The following is a 24,196-nucleotide window of genomic DNA, read 5'->3' as shown; positions in this document are numbered from 1 at the left end:
GACCGACCAGTGCCTTTCATGCTGGCTCGAACACAAGAAAGCTCCGAGGCAGGTCGCCATAGGGCGCTCGACCAGTTTGATATCTCGTTAGAGCTAAGGCGACAGTAATCACCCCCTGCGGAGCAAAAAGGTGTCCGAAGTGTGCATGTGTGTGTGCGTCGCGTTTGTGTATGTGCGTGTGTATTGGATGGCCCACCTGTTGACGGCGCGGCCAGTCAAGGGCCTTACGGAGGGGCTTTTGCTCGGCATTGATCCGTCAAAAGTGGGTCACACTACCGCGAGCGAAAAAAATAAATAAAAGTGTCTCATGGCGGGAAATGTACCGCGAGTGTTAACCCAATTTACTAAATACCACACAGACACACACACACACACACACACGCGCGCGCACGCACGCACACACACACACACACACACACATGTCACACGTGTGTGTTTTGCTAGAAACTGGCACGCACATAGGGAGACACACACAGACGGTGTCGCATGCACGTATTTATGTCACTCACGCACGCAAAAGCGTGCTCTCTCTCTCTCTCCCTCTCTCTCTCCCTCTCTCTCCTCTCTCTCTCTCTCTCTCTCTCTCTCTCTCTCTCTCTCTCTCTCTCGCTCTCTCTCTCTTTCGCTGTCCTGCGACTAGGTCACTCAGGTTGCGTCCCGTCGTAAACGCTTGCACACCTGCCCGAGCATTTGATCCATATTGGACGTCGATGGGGATTAGCATATAAATAGCTCTCGGCCGTCGCGCGACGCTCGGCCGACGCCGCCAGGGAGCCGCTTAACAAGACAGCTTCAAACCGGCAAAATTTGCCGAGAGAAATGCAACGGGTATTAAATTAAAGTTTGCGCCCCAGCTGTGCTGCATGGATGCGGCGTCGGGAAGAAACGTATTGTTTCTTTTTCTTCCTGTTTCTTTTTTTATTTGCTTTCTTGGCGGTTGGATCTTGAGCCGGCTGAACGCGCATCGCTGAGGCGGAAGGAGCACCCTGGCCGGAGGAGCCAGAGGCAGCCCAGGTATGTTTGTTTGCTCGGCTGGACCTTTATCCGAGGCCTCAGCCTGGCCCCAGCCTGGCCCCAGCCATCCCTCTGACCTACTTCGCAATCCAAATAGCGCGCCCGACGAAAAAAATCGGAAAAATAGTCGCAACACTCGCGTCGCCCGACCTAACCCGTGTGCTTGTGGTGTCTGCAGTCCCACTCCGAAGAATAGGGCTCGCGTCGCTCTGGCTCTCTCTTGAACTTGAACTTGAGAGGCTAGACCACAAATGATCCTTTGCCGTTCGGGCCCGGTAACTGCCATGCTTGCATTGCACAACATGACATACCGTCCGTACAAAGAGCAGGAACCTTTACCTCGGCGGCCGGGGTCATATGCCACACCGCACCAAGTCCCAGTGAGAGCAGTCTTTTGGACTGTTCATCACTGCGAGCTTATACCGAGTCCGGCCCTCCCCTGCTTCACCCCGTCCTCACAGGGCCATGTTCCGTATGTCTTGGATTCAAATTGCTTCACCCACTTCACTCCTACCCTCCTCTTGATGCGACCTTGTAGCTGTGGTTGTGAGGCCTAAAACACATTGCAGAGCGGGCATCTGCGACACATCGCCGTCAGACCTGGAACGATACGAGGCCTAAGGCCCACCCCCGCGATGCAAGCCTGTGTGCGGCTTGTGCCGCGCCCCCTCGAGAAGCCGTGCCAGGTACTGCAAGGCTGATCCTCTTCGGTCGCAAGGGTATGGGGACTGGACGGGCATTGCGGTGTGTCCGCTGGCGCTGCATCTCAGGGTGATCGCGACACCCAGAGCATTTGGGCTCCAGCCGCGGACCGGTGACTCCGGTACCGTCCCGATGGTGTCAGATCTTGCGCGCCGAAAGTAAAAGTGCCGGGTCCAGCGAACCAGCAGAAAACGACATGCGGCATGCAAATGAGGCCGTGCCCCGCCCCTACGCAAGGGTCGGGGGGTGGGGGAGGTGGGGACGCCTTCCTGCATGCTGGCTGCGACGCCCTCGCCCTACTGCGGGGCGGGAGGAGAAGGGGGGGGGCGACAGCCCGGGCGGCGTGCGGCCAGACGAAAAAAAGGAGAAAAAACAAAACCAGAGCAGGCACTTATCCATAGGCGGCGTAGGTATCCTTCCTCGGCTGCTGCTGACTCCAGGCTGGGGTGCGGGCGCGGGTCGGTCCTGGTGTAGCTACGCCACATGCCGGCCGAGTTGTGGAGGGGAGCGACAGGGGCCGGCGTGCCCACGCCAGGCGCTGGCTTGCTGCGACGCACAGGGAAAACCAAAGCGGGCGCTTTCCTGAACGATTCGTTGAACATGGCTGAACGGCACTTGGTGAGCGGCGACACCCGGCCACTGCACCGTCGAACACTTGTTAGATCCGATTGCACAAAGAACAGAACCACTGATCTTCACAACACGGGGCACTGGACACTGACGCCGGCTGGACACTGGTCACTGTTGCTTGAGGTACCGCTGCCCCTCAGCAGGCCTGCCGGGGGGCTTGAGCGCTGGGGTGGGCCGGCCAGCGGGGCCGGCTGGAGGCTGGGGCTGGGACGCTGCGACGCACACACGTTGCCACATGTGCGAGCGGAGGGACGCTGCAGGCCGTGTAAACAAAGGGCCAAACACTAATTTGCACAAAACTCGAACACTGATGCTCCGATCGTCGCGAAACTTCAACCCTCGACGCACTGGGTGAACACGGACCGACCAATACCACACTCGACCCGGAAAACCGACTTTGTACCACCAAAAATCAAGGACGAACACGGAGCCGACACAAACGTGGCCGACCGCCACAGGGGCTCCCCCCTCTCCCCTCTGGCTCTCTCGCACTCATGGGTTGTCCCGTGTAGGTGTGAGGGACACAGCGACGAAATGCCGTGCGGGCTCAGTCTGCAGAGATGCGTGGAGTAGAGATTGGCAACCTGCAGTGGCGTTTCTCGGCCGTGGGTAACACCAGGCGGACGGACAGACAGACAGACAGACAGACAGACAGACAGACAGACAGACAGACAGACAGACAGACAGACAGACAGACAGACAGACGCCCCTCTCTCTCGTATCGCGTTTCAGTCGATACTCTTCGCAATGAGAAAGGGCTGCTGGGTAGCGCCGCACAGTGGTCCAAAAGACCGGTGGAGGCGGCCAAAACTCTAGACGCGTTTTCGAGCTCCAGAGTCGCTAAATGGGACAGGAACCGAACGCGTGACCCCACCAATGGATTCCTCGTTCGGAGAGCAATCCATTGGTGGGGTCACTCGCTCGGTTCGAGTCCTGTTTAGTGACTCTTGAGCTCAAAACGTGTCTAGAATTTTGGCCACCTCCACCGGTCTTCTGGCCCACGGTGCGCCGGGCTCTCAGACGGCTCTCGGCGCGGAATGTATTCTGGCTCGACGGGTACCTTGCGCTCCAACTTGACGTCGGGGCGACCTTCGGCAAACTTCGGCTGCTTCCCTGTCGCGACTCGCTTCACTCGTGTCACCATCGGGCGAGCCATCGGGCGTTTCCGAAGCCCCGCCGTCCGTCCGTGCCGTTTAGGCGGGACGGGGCAACTGCAAAAAAAAAGAAAAAAAAGTGGTTGCTTTATCGTTAACGGGGAGCAGTGCCGCCGAAAGGAAAATGGAGACGGAGTGTCTCGCGGTGACGCCGGTGACGCGGCGGGGAAACGGCGGGGAAAAGCAAGGCGGCGCGGATGAAGGGAAGGGTGAAAGGCGCCGCATTTTGTTGTGGGCGACTGAAGGACTGCCATTCGCATGCTGATTCACTTTCCGAGTTTAGGGGCTGAAAAGCCGATCCGACAACGGCGTTCAAGAAGAGGGAAAAAAAAGTTTACTTCCCTCGCGCGGAAGAAGGTAAAACCCTGAAAAACTGCTGTTGTTGTTGCAGTTGAGGAGAGAGAGAGAGGTATAGAGACTCTCCTATCCTTGGCACGTCGGGCCGACGCACCTTCATCAGCACGCAACCGAATCGCAGCAGAGTCCGTCGAAATAATAGTAATAGAATCGGATTGCCCGAGGCCGGCGACGTGCTGCCCGGTCCAAGAATAAAAGAGTTCCTTGTTGTGGTCCGCGTCGCACAGTGGGCCAGAAGACCGGTGGAGGTGGACAAAACTCTAAACGCGTTTCGAGCTCCAGAGTCGCTTAACAGTCCTCCAACAGAACGTGTGACCCCATCAATGGATTCCTCGTTCGGAGAGCAGTCCATTGGTGGGGTCACACGTTCGGTTCGAGTCCTATTAAGTGACCCTGGAGCTCAAAACGCGTCTAGAGTTTTCACCGCCTCTACCGGTCTTCTGGCCCACTGGGCGTCGCGGCGTTTGGCAGTGCGGTGGCCCGGTGGGACTGGACAACGTGCTATTACTGCGGCGACGGCCGGCCTGGCCGCCCGGCCACGCGGCCCTTGTGTGTGTCCAGTCCTAACTGGTGTTGGCGGCGCGTGGTGCGTCGCTTGGATCGAGATATGGACTGGCGGGGGTTTCCATGGCTTTCCCGGGCCGTCCGGCGGGCTTCCCAACTCAATACCGCCACTTTGGCTAAACGCAATCAACGAGGTGAATCCAACTTTCCGCTCTCTTTCCAGCCAAAGTCCCCCTGACCACAAAGAGTTCTGTTTGGGTGTAGGCTCGGAGCTCCATCATCGCGGAGCTCCGCGAAGCGCCAAAAGTCTCCCTCCCCCGCTGTTCCCTGGCGTTGCCTGCCCGGCTTTTGTCGCGGTTCGGGCAGCCAAAAGGATTCCGACCGAGGCTTTCATCATTGCTTTCATCAAGGCCTTCATCATGATCAGCGTGATACATGACGGCGTGTTCATCCAAGTTGGGCTCGGCGTGTAGTACAGCCGTTGCAGACCGCACGCTGCGAGGGCGTTCCGGAGTTTGCAAACAGTTCTGTGTCGCGCGCCTGTGGCGGGATTCGAACCCGCTCCCCCCGCGGGACGGGCGCGGGACGGGCGCGGGACGCGGTGCGGACTATCGCGCCGCGAAGAAGAGCGACGCCTTAATCCAGTTCGATTCGCTGTTCCGGATAATGAGCATGCCTTGGCCAGCATTGGCGAGCCCCAGGGCCTGCGGCCCAGGCGGGGCTGCCTACGCGGGGCTGGCAGAGGCCGGGGCTGGCAGAGCTCGATTGGACCACCCTTGTAATCCAACGCAGTACGCAGTCCTCGGTCGTCCCGCTAAGTCTACAACTCGAAGCGCGGAGCGGCGAGATGACGAACTGGGCAGCAACAAGCGGCCTAACCTAACCAAACCAGCAGGGAACCAACAGGGAGAGGCACAAGCCCCGCGGAACACTCTCGGAATCTTGCAAATTACGTCAGGCTTTGCAAAAGAAAAGAACGCAGCTTGTCATAACAAAGGATTTTGAGCATGCATAAGCTTACAAAGAAAATGGATCTTTCTTTGTATTACAAACTATATAGTTTGTACACATGCTCGTAAAACTTCGTATGTTTTTAAGAGTTTTCACAAAGAAAATACTTGCTAATTTACAAACTCTTTTACAACTCACTTAATAGTTATGTACCTTACACATGCTCAAAATATTGACTTGGTAAGCTTTTAAGCGAGAACACCCGGACGGGTCTGCCAGTGCAAACTGGGCGAGGAGGCGGCAAGCGGCCCGCTAATTTAAAATTCCTCCGCGACTGCAGCGACGCAGCGGCGCAGCGACTGCAGCCCTCACTCGTCCCGTCTTTATGCACACACTTAATTTCTTACGAAGAAAGGCTGTGCAGCCATATTATGGTGCGAAAATTGTTTGTAATACAGAGAAAATACGTCAATTTCTTCGTAACTTACAAAGAATTTGGCTTCGTAGGTTACGGAGCGAGCGCAGCAGCCATAATACGAAGGTTTTGCACCATAATACGAAGATTTGTCACCATAATACAAAGACTCGCCTTCGTAAGACATTAAGCGTGCACCGCCTTATCACAGGACCTGCAGAACCACTGCCGTCCCTGCCGTTTTAACATGCAGCCCAGAGAGTTTCTTTTGAGGATGTCGGAGGTCTTTTTTTCAGGGGTTTTATTTTTTTGCTGGGTCGGATTTTTTTTTGCTTCTCCCTCGCAAACAACAATAGAGAAGGTGTCTTGCAAAACAGCCAAGCAAGAATAATTGAGCCATTTTTTTGGCCGGCGGTACAGTTTAATGGCTTGGACAACAACAACAACATTTTAGTGCGAGGTCGATGCGCTTGCGTGATAAAATCAACACCATATAGCTGCCCTGCCCAGCGCCAGATCGCATCTCCGACATGCAGCCCCCCATCGAGGAGTGTCCGGCGCTGCATTTTTTACCCAACGTTATGAGAAATTTTTCTTGCGGCTCGCCGCCTGCCTGGCGCGGCGTTGTGCCTGGCGCGGCGGCGTCTGTCGTCACACACACACATACACACAGACTCACACACACAGACACGCGGCGCGTAAACTGCCGCCTCGCTGGGCCCAGGCGGGCCGGCTCAGTCGAGATCGGCGGGTCTTCGCGCGCAGTCGGACCCTGCTGCAGCGCAGTGCTGTACAAGGCCGCGCCTAGGTTGGTGTGTGTGTGCTCGTGTCTGTGTGGATTGTGTGATGACCGTGTGACGTGTCTGCGTGTGTCGCGTCGAATCGTTTCCCTGATCGCGCCAGCGTGCGTGCCGCTGTGTTTTGTTTTTATTTTATCGGGCCGGCAAAGGCAGGCGCGCCTCGCTGAAATGTGCATCCAGCGCAACAAATTGTGGCCCGGAAAGGGAAAAGGAGCGACGGCGTCAGTGTTTTCAGTGGCGAATCCCTTCTCTTGTTTGGGTCGCAATGATTGTGTTGGAAAAGTGCAAGTGCGTCACGGAGCCGAACCGATTCAGCAGAAGACAAGGATACCTCCTCGAAAATGGAAACCTGCTTGGATGTCGTGGCTGTTGCCATGGAAAGCGGAGCTGCGACGCTAATTTTGAAGGACGCTAGTGCAAGTAGTGTGGTGTCGTCCTCGCTGCGAGGTGTGTGTATGTGTGTGTGTGTGTGTGTGTGTGTGCGTGTGTGCGTTCGTGGCGTCTAATGAGTGTGTTTGTGTCAGCCCGACACACCTACCCACCCACGCCGCCACTGACGAAGTCCCCCAAGTGTTTTAGTGGAGCAGAAAACGCCATGCCTGTGGTTTATATGTGTGTGGGTGTGTGTGTATGTGTCTGCATGTATGTGTGATGGACCCAGCTGGTGCGATACGTAGATGCGTCTCCTTATTCCATATGCAGCTCCTTGTAAGGGAACATCGAGGCAAAGCAAACTACTGCTGAAAATATTAACTGTTACACTGTTCACTTTGTGAAATGCGGAGTTGAACATCCGTTGGCCCGCGTCGTGTAAAGCTTTTAACTTGCACGATTTCTGTGCCGCCGGCAGGCAGCCTTGGGTCCAACGGGTCCCGAAAATAGTGTGCAAAGCGAGTACAGGTGCGCAGCCGGGCAGCCAGGCAGTCGATCCCGTATCGGCCATCTCCTCTGAATGGCTAATCTGGAATCGCTGCTCCACCATTGTGCTGCCTTTCCGTTCCGCGCGGTCCCCGGCGGTCCCCGGCGGTCCCCGGACTATCGCGGCCACGCATCGTGTCGGTACGTGTCGCCGCGCAAATACGGCCATGTTTGTTTTCACTCCGAATGGAAAGCAACCATGTTTTGATTCCGAGTTGTTCGTGATTTCGTTACACCCCTCCAGCCTCCTGGCCGGCGACGCACAGTGGGCCAGAAGACCGGCGGAGGCGGCCAAAAATTCTAGACGCAGTTTGACCCCCAGAATCGGCAAAGAAGTCTCGAACCAAACGTGTGACTTTCACCAATGGATTGCCCTTCGAACGAGGAATCCATTGGTGGGGTCACACGTTTGGTTCAAGTCCCATTGAGCGACTCTGGAGCTCAAAACGCGTTTTGAATTTTGGCCGCCTCCACCGGTCTTCTGGCCCACTGTGTGACGCTTCCCGCCTAATTGTTATCCCCTTTCATTTTTTTACCCGGGGCGTCAACATCGTGCGGGGGGTTTTTCATTTACCTCGGTAAATTTGAAATTGTCGGAAGCGAATGTCCCCCGGGATGATTGGAAATAAATGTAATGGCCACTGTCGCCAGGCGGCCGCTGCGTCGCAATGTTTGCCGCCCCCTCCTCCCCCCCTCGTTTACCTGATTTTCCGTCGTCCCGGGGGGTTTGCCCTCATTGGCCGGTTCGATCGGGACACTGCGCGGGGAGCTAGGCCGTGCCAGAAACCGAGCCAACATTGGCAGGGATCTTCACTTGAGAAGTGGCCCGTGTTGCCACAGAAGACGGCTAAAATTTCGACGATAGTGTTGAAAGAGTTGCTGACCTTAGCCGGCCAAACTGCACTCTTAAAGTCTATAGGGGAAAATTCTCTGTATAATGGAGCTGCAGCTGATTTTTTAACACACCGTTAAGAATTCACTGTACCTTATAGATATTTTGTGCTGTGGAGGAAATCTTCACCATAATATATATTATGGTTAGGTTGGTGTTATGTTGGTGCAGCCTTAAGGCATTTAGAGTGTAGTCAAGGTCTCCGCAGCAAAGCTTGGATATTGCCTCGTACGCAGGCTGAGGTTGGCACTGTTGCGTCATGGGGATTTTGGCCCACTCGTGTGGCAACACTGGTGTGGTGCAGCGCGTGTCCTGATTGGGGATGACGTCCACCAGTTACCCCAAGTTACCCCGAATTCCCCCGTTACCCCGTTAGAGCCGGTTAGAGCGCCGTCCTCGACACAAGAACCTCAGAGGGCCGGGCGTTGGGTGTGTACTTACCCGAATGGAGCGCCGCTGCTACCCATCTGCGAAATGGGTTGAGGAGCTCAATTATCGGAGCCGCGGTCGCACCGACTCGGTCGCGCCGCCCGCACTGTGAAAATTTTGAGTCGTCAGTTGAAGACAATATCTAGGCTAATTTTCCTGACAACAATGTCATCAAAACAATTGATGACATTGTTGTCACGCCCATGCAAAAGGTATAGGAGCTTTGGTGAAAATGTCACCAATTTGTTATAAGATTGTCATCATTTGAAAGCGATGAAAGTATCATCCACGTTTTTGGTCATAACGTGACAACGATTTTTCGCAGTGGGGGCCGCGAGAGAGACAGAGACACCTCATCTGCCCAATGCCTCGTCGCTGCACGGCGTGCATGCAGTGCATGCAGCGCCAGCGGTGTGCCGCCTGGAACCACATCTCGGCGCCGAAACCGGAGACACCACGAAAAATCCCTAGAACAATAATTGTTGAGGTTTTTCCTGCTAGAGTGCGGCTGACTAGGCAGTGCTCTGTGGCTCTGTCTCTCTCGTACTCACGGGGCACGTTCCATGAGAGCGAGAGGGACAGAGGGGCCCAGCCGAAGCACGGTCCCCAGGCAGACGTGACTGCTCCTACGCTGAGTGACGCAACACTGCCCCAAAGAGTGAGCGACCCGGTCGACCGATCGAAGGAACTTTGCTTGCCCGTGTTGACACATCCGCCCACAGCCAAGCCGCATTCCTCGTGCCGTCTCTCTCGCACCCCTGCCGGTCTCGGCCAGAGCCGCGAAGGCACTCTTCTGAATCGCTGGGCTGTCTGCTCCCCTGCTGGTTGACTCTTCCTCTTTCCGGGAAGAGCGCCTGTGAGGTAGCCAAACGCCCGTGGCGAGCGTACTGGTGGGGAGCGGGTTGCCAGCCCAGCCGGGCGTTCGCGTCCAGGATTGTCTTCACGGTTGCCAACCTCCGCTTGCCTTCACATTTGCTTTGGGAGCGTCTGTTCAGTAGACGGGTTGGCAACCCTATAGTACCTCGTGGGAATTTTTGCGTCCGCGTGTGGCAACACTGCGCCGCTGAGATTGCCGCGGTTTATGGCGGTTGACGCGGTGAAACATCGCCGACGTAAACAATGCAAAAGCGCGGCAAAAGTTTGCCGACGAGCTGCAGCAATATCGCGCCTTGCCTCGCGCCGTACTCGGGGAGACGTCTCGCAAATTAGGATCAGTCGGATTCAACTTGGCAAACCTCGCTTTTGTTGGTGGCCGGCTGCGGACTTCTGGCGTCCATCGCGGTGTCCGCGTCGCAGGACGACCTTACTGCCAGAGGAAACATTTTGCGATTCCTAGAGAAGTTGCTTAAAAAAAAAATCTTTGAAAATTTCGGAAACCCTGTATGGCTTCTAGTATTTCGAATTAGTTTTTGGTAGCCATTGTACAAAAATAAACTTTAAGAAACACGAAGTCTCCGGAAAACCCCGGGATTTTCCAATTTAGTTATGACAGTGCCGGACGCGCCGACGCTAACGAGGGCCGTCAGGAGCAGACTCTACGGCCCGGCCCCGGCCCGGAGCAGCCCGGACCCTTAGGTGTTATCGCTGCCCGTCTGGACCATGGCTGGACCGAGGTCGCGACCACAGAGGACGGAGTACGGGCCTCAGAATGGCACATCAGAGTACGGGGGCTGAGTACGGACCTCAGAGTAGCACCAGGGAGTACGGACCTCAGAGTCGCACCTCAGAGTACGTGCCTCAGAGTTGCACCTCAGAGTACGTGCCTCAGAGTTGCACCTCAGAGTTGCACCTCAGAGTACGGACCTCAGAGTTGCACCTCAGAGTACGTGCCTCAGAGTTGCACCTCAGAGTACGTGCCTCAGAGTTGCACCTCAGAGTACGTGCCTCAGAGTTGCACCTCAGAGTTGCACCTCAGAGTACGTGCCTCAGAGTTGCACCTCAGAGTACGGACACTGAGTACGGACCTCAGAGTACGGACGCTGGCATCTGGTGCACTACGTGAGTAGGACGTCTACAGCGGCGGTGCTTTCACGGGACGAGAGCCGCTCTGCCGCGTCCAAGTTATGCGAACTTGGTCGCCCACTCACAAGGCGCTGTTTGACCGGGTAGCGCTCCTCTACTTCAGGGGAGCAAGGCTTCGAGCAAGGCTTCGAGCAAGGCTCCGAGCAAGGCTCCTAGCAAGGCTTCGAGCAAGGCGCCCCTGCCATTATACGCAGGTAAGCCGTCTTTGCAATGGCTTCGTGTTAGTTTTGAGGGGACTTATAAGTGCGGGTCAGAGTAAATAAGGCTCAAGTGCCATCGTCGCCGCGGCGCTGGAGACGGTTCGTGCCTCGTTTATTCGTCGTCGACTTGTCTCTGTCTCGCTTATTGTGCCGCGAGAGAGAGAAAGACAATAGCACTGTCAGACTGCGGTGGTAAGTGTGCCGAAACAGGTACACCCCGCAAAAAAATTATAGAATGAAAAATTTACTAGGAGAAACAAGATTTACTTCATGGGAAAGTAACATTGCCCTGTTCCAAGCAGAAATTTTCATTTTTAAGAAATGTATTAGTTTTAGTTTAGAGGTAGAAATGAACCGGTGAAACAAGAGCGATGTCATCCGCGTTTTACCTGGACCACTGACTGCTCTGGTATCTGTGGGGCTCTGTGTGTGGGCGGGGGCCACGGGGCCGGTCTTCCAGGGGTTTGATGGCCCTCCCTCTCTCTCTCTCTCTCTCTCTCTCTCTCTCTCTCTCTCTCTCTCTCTCTCTCTCTTTCCCGCATGGCAATCAACGAAATGGATCGGATGGAAATCCCCCTGAGGCGCGCGGGTCATATCCGAGGAACCTTTGGAGACAGCATCAAACCCAAAGGCGCGGCGGTTTCAGCGTTCTGATTCAGCGACTTGCGTCGCCATGTGCGTGCAACGCCCTTTAAAAATAGAGGAGATAGAAGGCAAGCTGCGAGGGATTGTGGCTGAGCCTTGCGCGCATCAACAAACACCCCGCGGTGGTGCGGCCGATTGCATGCCGATGCCATGTCGGTGCCGCACTCGTAAAGACGGTGAATTATCCACGCGGCCAGCGGCAGGCCTGCCTGGGTGCAAAGAGGTTCCGCGAACAGCTTTTCGGGTGGAGGCCTGCCAAGGCGGCTGAAGGTACGACCAAAGGCATTCGAAGGCGGCTAAAGGCGTTCCAAGTTGACGAAAGGCGGCCAAAGGTGCGTCCACAGGCGTTCCAAGGCGGTCAAAGGCGTTCAAAAGCGGCTAAAGGGCTGGACAGGTTTCATTCATTGTGGCTAATGACTGACCCAGGAGGGCCTGGCTGGACGAAGCTGGCTGGCTGGCGTTTGGCACCTCAAAGTCTGGTTCGGCATCAATAGACCGGGCCGTTTCCCTGCCCACCTCGCTGCCTGGCTGCGATGCCAGCGATGCAAGGTGCAATCAAGCCTCCCTAACGTTTTGGCGCCTATTACGACGACCGCGGGAGGAGAGCAGCAACGCGTCACGGACGAGACGACTGCCATTTTCGCTGACCCTGGCGAGTCGCTGGCGAGTCGCTGGCGAGTCGCTGGCGAGGCGGCGGCACACGGGCAGCGAGGCACGATACGCTCGGAGGCTCGGATGTACCGATGATGGATTTTCCTCGGCAGGCGAAGCGGTCCGCCGCTCTGTCTCCCTCGCACCCCCATGGAGAGCCCCGTGAGTGCGACGAGGACAGCGAACGTGGCGAAGCGAAGGGCGCCCGGCCCGTACGCCACGGAACGCCGCTTTTATGCTTTTATGGCGGGGAATCGAGGGAAAGGTGGCCGACGGCGACGTCCAATGCGTCGAATTCTAATCGCATTGCCTCCATCTCCTTCCCCCTTTTTACGTCCTGGAATGTATGTGTTTGTGTGTGTGTGTGTGTGTGAGAGAGAGAGAGAGAGAGAGAGAGAGAGAGAGAGAGAGAGAGAGAGAGAGAGAGAGAGAAGCGTGTGGCTTTGTCACGGCGTGTTTGGCAAAAAGAGAAAAAGGGCCGTTGAAATGTCTGTTTAGACGGTGCTTGGCGCCCCGCTCTTGTCGGCTCGTAAACACTTGATTCCCGAATACGACTTGCGTGCGGCCGTGCCGTGCCATGCCGTGCCGTCCTTGGCGCGTGGTGGTCCGTCCTCGTCGCTCTGCAGCCGCCGCGCGACTCCGTCCTCGTCCTTCCTTCCAGTCTTCTTCCAGTGGACGTCCCCGGCGCTCGTCCCCGGCGCTCGGAAGCACGGTCACGGCGCCGCGGCACAAAATGCCCCGGCAGCTGGAAGTAACGAGCCAATGAAAATCGGCGCGGCCATGTCGGCGCTGTGAATGGCGCGAGTGAAGACGACGCGACGCCGCCAAGGTGGAGGCAGTGGGAAGAAAAGCGCCCTCACCGGGCCGCGAACCCGCGCCGGGCACGCCGGGCACGCCGGCCGCGGTGGGGTTGGGGTGGCCGCCGTATGACGTCATCGGCGACCTCCGCCCCGCCGCCAGGACCGCCGCCAGGACCGCCACCCTCCCCCGGCCATGTCGGCCGACCTCTCCAGCCGGCCCCGCCTGCGCTATAGGATGGCCTCGGACACGGCGGCCGCCTGCCGGCCTCGGACCACCTCGGTCTCGTCGGCGGCCATGTCGGCGGCCAGGTTCACGCGCAGGGACTCGGGCACCATGGCGGTGCGCACGCGGCCCCGCGCGGAGAGCATGGGGGCCCTCCGCAGCGACCCCCTGTAGTGAGTACACTGTTGCCAACAACACGCTCAAAAAAATAAAGAAAAAACAAGGAAAAATAATGTCGCCGCCAACGCATAGACCCTCGTGTTTATCTTGTTGACGGCAAATCGAAATTAGGTTTACCTTGCCTGTTTACAAGCTGAACCCCCAAACTCTGGTCACGTTTTCCATGAAAGGGCGTCTGATAGTGGGGAAGCCATGGACGTGCACGGCAGGGCCAGGCCAGCCTAGGTTGGCCCCACGTCATGGCCTAGCCGGGCCTAGGTGACCACAGCCAGCACGGTTGATTAGCGTTTGTCTCACCGGGCCGCCGTTCCCTAGCAACGAGGGTCTAATGGACAGGCTGCCTGTCTCCGGCCTGCCGCCTGCCCCTCAAATCCCGCCGCTTTATTCCTCCTTGACAGCACTCCGTATTTCCACTCGGGCAAACAATGCCGAGGCGTTGATTTAATTTCGGCGCCCAGAAAGAGCGACGCCGCTGGAGCGCGCGGCGAGGCGTGTCCGAATTTGGGGGAAGCGCGTCGCCGCGCTGCCGCACCGGCAGATTCGTTACCTTCCGGCCAGTCGCGTCAATACGAGCTCCAAACGCGAAACGCGTGAAAAGTTGAACCACCACAGTGCGGTCTGCTGGTGTAGTTGGCAGCCCGACGCCCAATTTGTTGGTTCCTGCAACTTCACTTTTCTCTCTTGTTGGACGAGGACGCCTGCCTGACCTGTATGTTTCCCTCTTGTGTTGCAGGTGAGTAATTGGCAGTGAAGGACCACGCCTCGCCCTGGACACTACGCCACCACGACCCAGTGTAGTAAGACCATGGGGGCACAACCGGTGCAGGGACCATAAGGGCGTCATAATTGGGCTGTGAAGCGGAAGAAGGAGATAAGTCAAATCCGCTCACTTTTCAGGAAATACTTAAAACATGTTGCCCCCTTTTGTTTTGAAATGTTCAGACTGAAAATAATTTACCAATATAAACCAATAACAGATCATTTGGCATATATGGTGTATCATCAATATTTCTATAACATTGGTGACTTATCCCAAGTTACGGAGTGGTAAAATGAGATAAGTCAACTTATACATTTGCGAAACCCCACTCAAAATGAGACAAGTCATTTAAAAATGATTTAAAGAGGTGTATCATAATTGTGTTGGTGCATAAAATTAGCTTAATATTAGAGTAAGTCAGACCACTAGTTTGAACCCCAAACTCCTATTCGTTTCTGAGTATTAAAGGTTTACGCAATTTCTACATTTTTAGCGTAAACATTTATATCTCAAGAATGAGTTGGAGTTGAGAGTGCAAACTGCTGGTCTGAGTTCTCCTGTTAGTAAGCTAATTTAATATAAAAGTTCAAACCTTCTGAGAGCATTTATTTAGAACAAGTGTAGAAATAGTTTAGAGGTAACTTGACATATCTCTTTTTTCCGCCGTTCACTTAACGTAAAAGGGGATATGTCAAGTTAGCTCATTTTTTAACTCCGTTTTCCCATGAAACTAAGTGAGATATAGACCAGGGCCTTTTATGAGGTGATGCTAAATGTTTTTGAGAACAGTTTTCTGGAAAAAACTCAATTTTGGGATAAGTAGACCATGGCTAAACCGGTGCGGGGCCATAAGGCCAATTCAGCCCGTGACGTTGGGGTGTCTATACTACTGCCCGTGACGTTGGGGTGTCTATACTACTGCCCGTGACGTTGGGGTGTCTATACTACTGCCCGTGACGTTGGGGTGTCTATACTACTGCCCGTGACGTTGGGGTGTCTATACTACTGCCCGGGATGTAGAGGTGTCTATACTGCTGCCCGTGACGTTGCGAGTTAATGCAGTTGATACAGGTTGATAAGTAGTGGTGACTGCAGCCCGCCCGGGACTGATGTTGATACTCCCAAAATCACAACGGGTGCACGATTTTCGTCTTGTCCCTCCCCTCTCACGGGCGTGAGGGTTTTCCCGGGGCCAGCCCCACTCACCGCAGCCCTTCTCGGCGCTCCAAAGCGCAGCCCTCCCTGAACCTTTAGAAGCCGCCGGGGTGTGCCAGGGCTGGGCCAGGGCTGGGCCCGACCAAGCACGCAGCCCTAATAGATTCAAATCGCAAGCCCTGGGTGCGGCAGTCCAGCCCGCAGGGACACCGCCCCGTCCGCTAACAGTGTGTCAACTTACACACGGGAAAAACGGAAACACTGTTCTCCATTCTCTGTGTACGGTAGAAGGCAAATAAGACTCGCTGCATTTGCTGTGAGCACCGGCCATGCCCACCAGGGAACTGTTGAAAAAAAATATTGAAAAACAAGATGTTTTTAATACATATTTTTTTGGCGGGAAACTTTTTTTTTCGCGTGTTTGAGCGGCGCCGCCCGGGCGAAATATACATTCCTCTGTTTTGCTAATTTTTGCGAAGCGCCCACAGGGCTTTCTTGCAGTTGTTTTGTCCTTTTAATTTTTGCCAGTGGTCTCGCTATTGATTACGTGAGGCGGCTGCCGCATCCCCCTGGAATGGGTGGCGCTGCGTCAGTGCTTCCTGCCTCTCTCTCTCTCTCTCTCTCTCTCTCTCTCTCTCTCTCTCTCTCTCTCTCTCTCTCTCTCTCTCTCTCTCTCTCTCTCTCTCTCTCCATCTCATTTACCTTGCACCCCTTTCCCTCCCTCTCTTTCCCTCTCTCCTTCCCTCCTCCTTCGTGTCCCCCGTACGAATTTCAGTACCCTCATTTATTTCCTTTTTGCCTTCCGGTCTGCCTCTACTTCCGCTACTCTACTGACCTCCTTACATTAAAAATTTGCCCTTCCTGTTTTCGTCCCCCACCCCTCCTGGACGCTTTTAATCAACCGCCGCTTGATCCCGCCTTAATCTGACACCGCCGCGCCGTCAGCCCGTTTCCAACTTTTTCATTATTTCATTCGACACCTATCCCGGGCTCCAGATGCGTTATCCGCAGAGATTAGTCTTGGAAGTGAAACGGCCTGGGCGCGGCCCGCCGGGCAACCGCAGCTCATTATAAGCCACCTCCCGCTCGCGGCACCGTTAAATTAGCACGCACCGCCATTCATCGGCTTTCGAGTTTGAACCGCTGGTGCTATCGGTATTGCTGCGAATTGCCCCGTGCCGACGACGAACACACTGGAAACACCTGGATTGCTCAAGAAAAACTACATTCAGGGACACAGAATTTTAGGGCTTTCGTGTCCCTCTGAACGGTGTGGTGCCGTGTGTTTGGCAGTGTACGCGACAAGGTCGTTAAAACTAAATCAAGCGGAGGAGCGTGCGTCGTTGTCGTGGCAACGCTCGCCGTGTGTTTGGCGGAACGTAAACCTTTCCCCGACACGCGTCCGCCTTGCGCCGCTCGCCCCCGAACTTGGGGCTGATCGTGACGAGGCACAGTGGGCCAGAAGGCCGGTGGGGGCGGTCAAAATTCCGGACGCGTTTTGAGCTCCAGAGTCGCTGAACAGGACTCGAACCGAACGTGTGACCCCATTAATGGATTCCTCGTTCGGAGAGCAATCCATTGGTGGGGTCACACCCCAGTCCTAAAAAACCATGGAGGGTCCCATGGTGCATGGGACATCATGGGATTGCATGGGAAGCAAATCCCATGGTGTCAAACACCCCTCATTTTTGGCCCCTTTTACCATGAGAAAATTCCATGGTGTCTGGTTTGCATGGTGTACTGGTCCCATGACATCCCTCGTACACATGGCGTGCCAAGTGCCTTGTCACAAAGTCAAGCGAAGAGACACGAGGCGTTCATCTATTCTCTTCACCCACGTAAAAATTCGATGCTGAACACGATGGAGCGGTCGCCGTCACTCTATCTCTAGTAGTTTTCAAGTTGCAGAGGGATTCTGAATAATCTCTGGAGACTTCAACGCACGGGCAAGAGCACGTTACCATGGTGCGAGCGCCACCATGGGGAAGCCATGCTTCACCATGACGATAGACACCATGGTGGTTCTTTCACCACGGAATTATTTGTCGCCCCATGCCGCCCCATGCCGTGGTGTAAGAGTGCTCGTGGTGTTTTCCTAAATTTCCATGGTGAAAGATCATCGTCTCGTGGGAAGTCATCCATGGGACCCCATGTGCTCCATGGTTTTTTGGGACTGGGACGTTCGCTTTGAGTCCCATTTGACGACTCTAAAGCTCAAAACGCGTCTAGGGTTTTGTCCGCCTCCGCCGGTCCTCTGGCCCACTGTGACGCGTCTCGGAGATCGACAGAGACGGAGCCGCCCGACGGGGATAATGAACGTCCACGAACGCCGAGGCAGAGAAATTTACAATCTCGATAGTACGGCGTCACGCTTTTCATATCGTGGCCGAGATAGCAGGCTAAGCTGATATTTTCTATCAGTCTACTGCACTATCAGCTGCGCGATAAACACGCCCTTCGCGCAAATACGTTTAGTCCAATTGTTTAGATTAACCGCCCTTTTTGGCGGGGTCTACGCCGCTGCGTTTTGAGTGCTGTCTACGACGCGGCGGTGAAAGGCATTAGGATCGATTTTCCGTCGAATGCGGACACAGGGACTTTGAGGTGCTTTCCTCGGTCGCCCCGCCTCTTATTCGACACGTTCGTGGGTCCGTGTGCGTGTCAGTGTATGTGTGTGTGTGTGTGTGTCGAGGCGCGCACCTGTGTGCATGTGAGCGCGTGTTGTGGCGAGGGAAAACGCAGGTGCTGCCGCTTTCCAGCTGCAGTCAATACGTTGGAATGGCTGGTCAGTCGCCGCCAACCTCCCCCCGAATTTTTTTCTTCTCTCTCTCTCTCTCTCTCTCTCTCTCTCTCTCTCTCTCTCTCTCTCTCTCTCTCTCTCTCTCTCTCTCTCTGTCCCTCCCTAAAATGCAAACCACTTTTTGTGATTACCTCCGCAGTGCCCTCTGTACCGCACCGAACTGCAAACACACAGTGCGATGCATGGTGCGATACACTGGTAGCGGTTGCGCTATTCGCGTGCGTCGCACCGAGCCAGTCTCGTTATTTCTATTAGCGAAAAGATGTTTCCGGTGTAGCGGCAGTGTGATGTATGGGCCGAGGAGGGCGGGGGGCCAACATGTTTATGACCCGGCGGACAGAGCGCATCGACTACCGTGCACCCGGCTACGCGAACCGTGCCAATTTCCATCGGTTTTATCAACCGTGTGGAAACTCGATGAGGAAACTCGATGTGGAAACCCTTTTTTACCGCGCGGCAAGAGTCGTCGGCTTTCCCGGCGGCGAGCCACGTGTACAGTCGCCCAAACATACTTGAGCCAAGTTGCTCGGAATACTTTCTTCCGAAATGAACGATTGCTTGCAGTGGCTGTGACTACAGTCTGTCTCAGGTCGGAAGAAGCCTGGCGAGGTTCACTTGCCTCCTCAGCCACCGCAGCAACACGGCTACCTGCGTGCGGAGGCGGAGGCCCTCGCCGGGACCCTCCCGACACGCCCCATTGTGGGGGTGCAAGCGAGGACAAAAGAGGCTGGCTTTTAACTCCAGTTCAACTACAAAATTTCAGCTTTTAAAAATATTTTTCCCCGTTGTTGCGTGGTAGAAATAGGCGCACAAAATGAAGTATTTTCGTGCAAACGGGACGTTTCTGTGACCATTTTGAGGCACCACGGAGCTGGATGGCGTCGGAATTCCGGCACTCAACTTAGCACTCAAAATTGAGGTACGGATTTCAATCTTTTTTGTAATCCAGCTGAAATTTTCTGTTCAGTCCATTTTTGAAATCAGACTGGACAAATTTTATGTCAATGCACTTGTTCAATACGCACTGCTCGGCGCTCATTACAAATGCGGTGCCAACTCGGGTGCCAATGAAAAGGGACAGACCCTTCCCGGCCCGGGCCACCACCCTCAACAGCAGGTAGTGGCACTACCACCGCGCCAACGCGACCGTCGCCAGGCTTCTTCCGACCTGAGACAGACTGTACGCCGCCCCGCTCTCGGACTTCGCAAAGCAGTCGCCTCTTTAGCTGTTGGCGAAAATCAATCCGCGATTCGGCCGAAGATAGCGGCCAGACGCCTACACTCTTGAAACAGTGAAAAGCAGTGAGTCACTGCGCTAATCCCGGCGCGGTGCACGCGGATTTGGCGTACAGTCGCGGTACAGTCGGAAACAAAAGTTTTTGCTTTTGTTTGCACACACGAGCCAAGCGGCGTGTCATCCATCCTGCAGCCCGCTTGGCGTGGCCCAGGGCGCCACTAGGTGCTACTTGTTGCGTTGGCTGTAGTCGCCCTGCCCTGAGCCACACTGTGAAAATTAAAGAGAAATTTCGGCACGTCCATCGTCACTTCTCCAACAAAAAAGATTTTAAGCTCATTTCAGCCCGATGATGGCAGTCGGTAGTCCTTCCGCGGAACGCTTGGCGCCTTCATCCTTTAAAAGAGACTTCTCGTTCACGTCCACACTGTGAGCTCATCTCTATTCCGGGCCGGGGCCACACTCCCCTGGAGGATCCCCTGGAAAATCCCCTGGAGAAAAGCCCCCTCTCCTTGCACCACGCAGCCACTGCCACGCCCTGCAGCGCCTCGTTAACGCTATAGTCCGTGACAACGTTTCTGTGCAGAGACCTGGCTTGGGGCGTACAGTCACTACGCAAATGCATCTTGGTTCAGCGTGCAGATTCCGTGCTGGGGGGAAGGAGGGTGGCCCTACCTGCCATCCCCAAAGGAGGCGGGGCGCCTAGTACCGATTTCGATTTTTGCTAGGGTTAATTGTTTAATGATTTGGAGGTCATATTCTTCATCCTCGCGCAAAGAGAAGAAAATAGATACCAATCACTTGTTTCTACGACGATTTTGAAGGACGAAGTTGCCCGTTCAACAAGGTGTTCAAACGAAGCACCTGCCGGCTAAAATTCGAACGGAGCGTCGTAGAAACATGATTCAAACATGCTCTTACTCTCCATTCTGTAAGGAATCCAAAAATGTTTTGCGTTTTACTCTCAAGTTGTTAGAAACTAATTTTCCTAGATTTATGCTAATTAGTCTCGGCTCGTCTTCCGAGAAGGTCCAGGACCAGACGGCGCGACCGTCAGCAGGCGGCCCCGCCCCCACCCTGCGTGTCGCCGAGGCAAAAATGCTGTGGACTGTACCGACTGTACAAAAGTAGAGCAGACCATGTGTCCCTTCCCTTCCGGACACATGTGTATGCCCAAGGTGCCGATTTTTGACTGTAAGTGTACGGCCCGAGCCAGGTCTCTGCACAGAAACGTTGTCACGGACTATAGTGGTCGCCTGCAACCTCCAGGGACGCAAGCCCTCCCGACCTTCGCGGCTCTCGCGCACGCCGCGGAGCAGGCAACGCGTTGAGTCAGTTCCAGCCAGAGAGAGAGAGAGAGAGAGAGAGAGAGAGAGAGAGAGAGAGAGAGAGAGAGACAGACAGACAGACAGACAGACAGACAGACAGACAGACAGACAGACAGACAGACAGACAGACAGACAGAGAAAAGTGTCGCAAATTTGACGAACTTTCTCATTGATTCTTCCTGCAGCGCTGCGATAAAAGTCATAAAAACGAACGGACCGTTGTTTTGTGGTGCTGCCGTAAGCCTTCGCAAACGACACATGCATGTATCGCGACGAGTGATGGGAGAATAATAGGCGCCTTTTTTTGTTCGTCTCTGCCGTCACTCCGTCCATTTTCTGACCGGCTGGGTGCAATTGTCAGTGCCGAAGCACACGCGAGAGAAAGAGAGGGGGGGGGAGGGTAGGTGGGTTTGTATGGTCAAGTGTAGTGGTTGGTTGTGGCCCAGCCCTCCTATACCCTTTCTCAGCCAGTCGGGCGAGCAGTCGGGGCACCCACTGCAGGTTTCTGTTGGTCTGCTGCGAATGAATGGACAACGCTGGCGCCACACTCAAAGAGAGAGAGAGAGAGAGAGAGAGAGAGAGAGAGAGAGAGAGAGAGAGAGAGCCTCGGTGACTCGTTCCAAGAAGGGTGCGCGTGGTTTCCCTTTCCAAACGACTCCTCATTCATTTATTTCATGAAAATAACATTTGCCTCCCTTCTCGTCGACCGGCGTTGTGGCCGGCAGCGGCCGTTCCGTTTCAGCGACACGCGTCAAGAAGTTGCGCGCTGCGTTTCGTATTCATGAAACGCGAAGACCCGTCCTCTTCCGAGTTTTTTTTTCTCTTTTTTTATTGGCAGTGGAGTTTCCGAAAGGCGATACCCGCTCCTGAAATCCGAGCCGCCGTCGATGTGCCCGAGTTAAAATGGCCGCGAGCTTGAACGGGCAGATGTGCCCGCCTTGCAGCGGGTTCGTCCACAAATTGCGTAACGCCCTCTGTCTCCCTCGCACTCACTGGCGGTCCACGAGGAGCAACAAAGGGCGAAGGCTATGAAAAACGTGACGTCATAAATGGACGATCCCGTTTCTCTGTTGTTTCTTTGCAAAGGAGAACATCAATTTCCGTTTAGCGTTTGACGCGGGAGTCGTGCATTCAGCGAACCCTGCCGACGTGCCTGCACACTGAATCCGGGGGTCGTTTTCGTCGCTCTGCCTCTCTCGCACTCAAGGGGCGTCCCGTGTAGGTGCGAGAGAGACAGAGCGACGAAAACGACTCTCGGAATCAGTGTGCTGCGGCCGTGGGAGGGAGGCGGCCTCACGCATTTTCACCGCGCCGCGCCGCGCCTTGATGGCGGGGTGAACTAATCGGCTCCTCGCCGCGTGATGCATGGACTCGCCTCTCGGGGGTTACGACTTGCTCCGCGATTTGAATCAACGCCATTATTTTCATTCCGTTGCAAAGACTTTATTGGCGTGCTGCACAGACACAAGCGTGTGTGTGTGTGTGTGTGTGTGGTGTGTGTGTGTGTGTGTGTGTGTGTGTGTGTGTGTTCGAGTGTAGTACCACCGTGCAATTAGCGTCATTTCTCCCTCCTCGAGTGTAATTGACTGTAAACCTTTGGCCCGGCGGCGGTCGGAGCCGTCGCAGATTGAAGTCAGCACACACGCATGCGCGCGCACACACACACACTCTCACACACACACACACACACACACACACACAGGACCTCGCTAGGCCGTACACAATCATTCACACATACATGCACGTTCACACACACACACACACACACACACATGCACGGAACAGAGATGTCCCATTAACACCGCGACACCCATCCATGCGTGCACACTGCCTCAATAAACCCGAACGAATCGGTCCTTTGGGGCGCGAAACACGCGTTTTGGCTCTCACTCGCGAACCTTTTCGAACGTAAAGTTGTTTGATTGGACGAGGAAAATTGTTTGGTGCTGCTGTTTTTTTGTGGTTTTGCCGAGCGTTGCCTTTTGGGCCCCGTTTGGCCTCTTAATCATCGGGGCCGCTTCGCCCAGCTTCGCCTGCACTGCACCGGGCCGGCGTGCCGCGATGTTAATTTAATTAACACCACGACCGTGCTTGGATTTAGAAAATGCTGCAGTGCGAGAGAGACAGAGCGACGGCTGTTATGGAATCGGCCGGCCATTCAAGCGAGAAGCCAACGCACAGAGCATTTACCAGAAATAGCCGAAATTCCAGGCGCGTTTTGAGCTGCAGAGTCGCTAAATGGAACTTGAACCGAACGTGTGACCCCACCAACGGATTGCTCTCCGAACGAGGAATCCATTGGTGGGGCCACACGTTCGGTTCAAGACCTGTTTTTCTTTAGAAAAAAATGTCTAAAATTCTGTTAGGAGACGACACCACTCCCCCGAAGATTTGAGTTTCCTCCTCTTGCTGCGATGCGACTAGTGACACGCCACCGTCAAACAGTCCCTCTGCCTCCCTTCCCCTTTTCGCCTCCCTCATTCTGAGATGCCAGATTGCGAGGACAGTCCTGCTTATCAAGGCCACGGCGCTGTAAGGGCGGCGCTGATAGCGACACAAAAGTGTCCTTTGCGAAAAAATAGAACGGAGCGGAGTCGCGTCACGAATGAGGTGGTTGTTGTAGCCGGGTTGCTGTGTTAGGTTAGGTGCTGGAGACCTCGCCCTTAACTTTCGAACTGCCCAGAGCTCTGTTTGTTGCAAGGCGCGTTTGTTGCATTTGCTGTGTGTAAACCGGCCCGCTGTTTGAGGTCTCTGTGTGCGAAATCCCGCTGAGTGGACTCGTTCAATTCGTTCAATTCGTCCGTCGAGTCGAACCACAATCAGTGGGATTGCTTTCGGGCTGCCAATGCCGTGGGCGGCGTACTTCGTCAGGGATTACCGAACCAACCACGCCAACGCAAACTGGCTTATCGGATGCAACTCCTTCGCGGCTCAACTTTTTTTTTCTGACAGCGTTTTTCTTTTGTTCGCAGCTTTGATGTGGAGAATGGCGGCGGTCCCGGCCGAAGCCCCCTGGACGGGGTGGCCTCCTCACCCTCGGCAGGACTCGTCCTGCAGAACCTCCCTCAGCGGAGAGAGTCCTTCCTCTACCGCTCCGACTCGGACTTCGAGATGTCACCGAAGTCCATGTCGAGGAATTCTTCCATCGCCAGCGAGAGGTTCGTACCTGCTTTCTTTTTTCTGAAACGCTCTTCTTTTCTTTCCTGTTCTTCATTTGCGCGTTTGTTGTCGCTCTCCTCCGGAGTCAAACGTCCCCCCTGCAGCCAATTTGAAGGCGTTCGTCGCGATGCAACGTCGTGGCGCGCTCTTTGATCAAGGGGAGGGGGACCCTCCTCTCCGCCATAATATATGCACGTAAAACGTAACGCAAAAAAAAAAATACTTTTTTAAAAAAGTGATTGAAAACTTTTCAGTATGTATTACACTTTTTGA

At 54.9% G+C, this 24,196-nt stretch overlaps 1 protein-coding gene across 10 annotated transcripts in view; it reads left to right on the top strand.

Moving 5' to 3' along the window:
* Positions 1–24,196, top strand: part of LOC117645120 (cAMP-specific 3',5'-cyclic phosphodiesterase) — a 287,146-nt gene that overhangs the window by 202,798 nt on the left and 60,152 nt on the right. For 8 of the 10 annotated variants that reach the window (XM_034385049.1, XM_034385048.1, XM_034385046.1 and 5 more), the window contains one exon: positions 23,737–23,922. In XM_034385049.1, coding sequence (XP_034240940.1) covers positions 23,737–23,922 — 186 coding nt within the window. Of the gene's footprint in view, positions 1–7,464; positions 7,587–13,387; positions 13,481–23,736; positions 23,923–24,196 lie in introns of those variants that run through there. The other 2 variants (XM_034385047.1, XM_034385052.1) reach the window with 2 other exon arrangements.

The sequence above is a fragment of the Thrips palmi genome, unplaced genomic scaffold (genome assembly GCF_012932325.1).
Source record: "Thrips palmi isolate BJ-2018 unplaced genomic scaffold, TpBJ-2018v1 HiC_scaffold_18, whole genome shotgun sequence".
NCBI lineage: Eukaryota > Metazoa > Arthropoda > Insecta > Thysanoptera > Thripidae > Thrips > Thrips palmi.
Note: the sequence above shows the minus strand (reverse complement) of the source record. Positions and strands in the feature narration are given on the sequence as shown.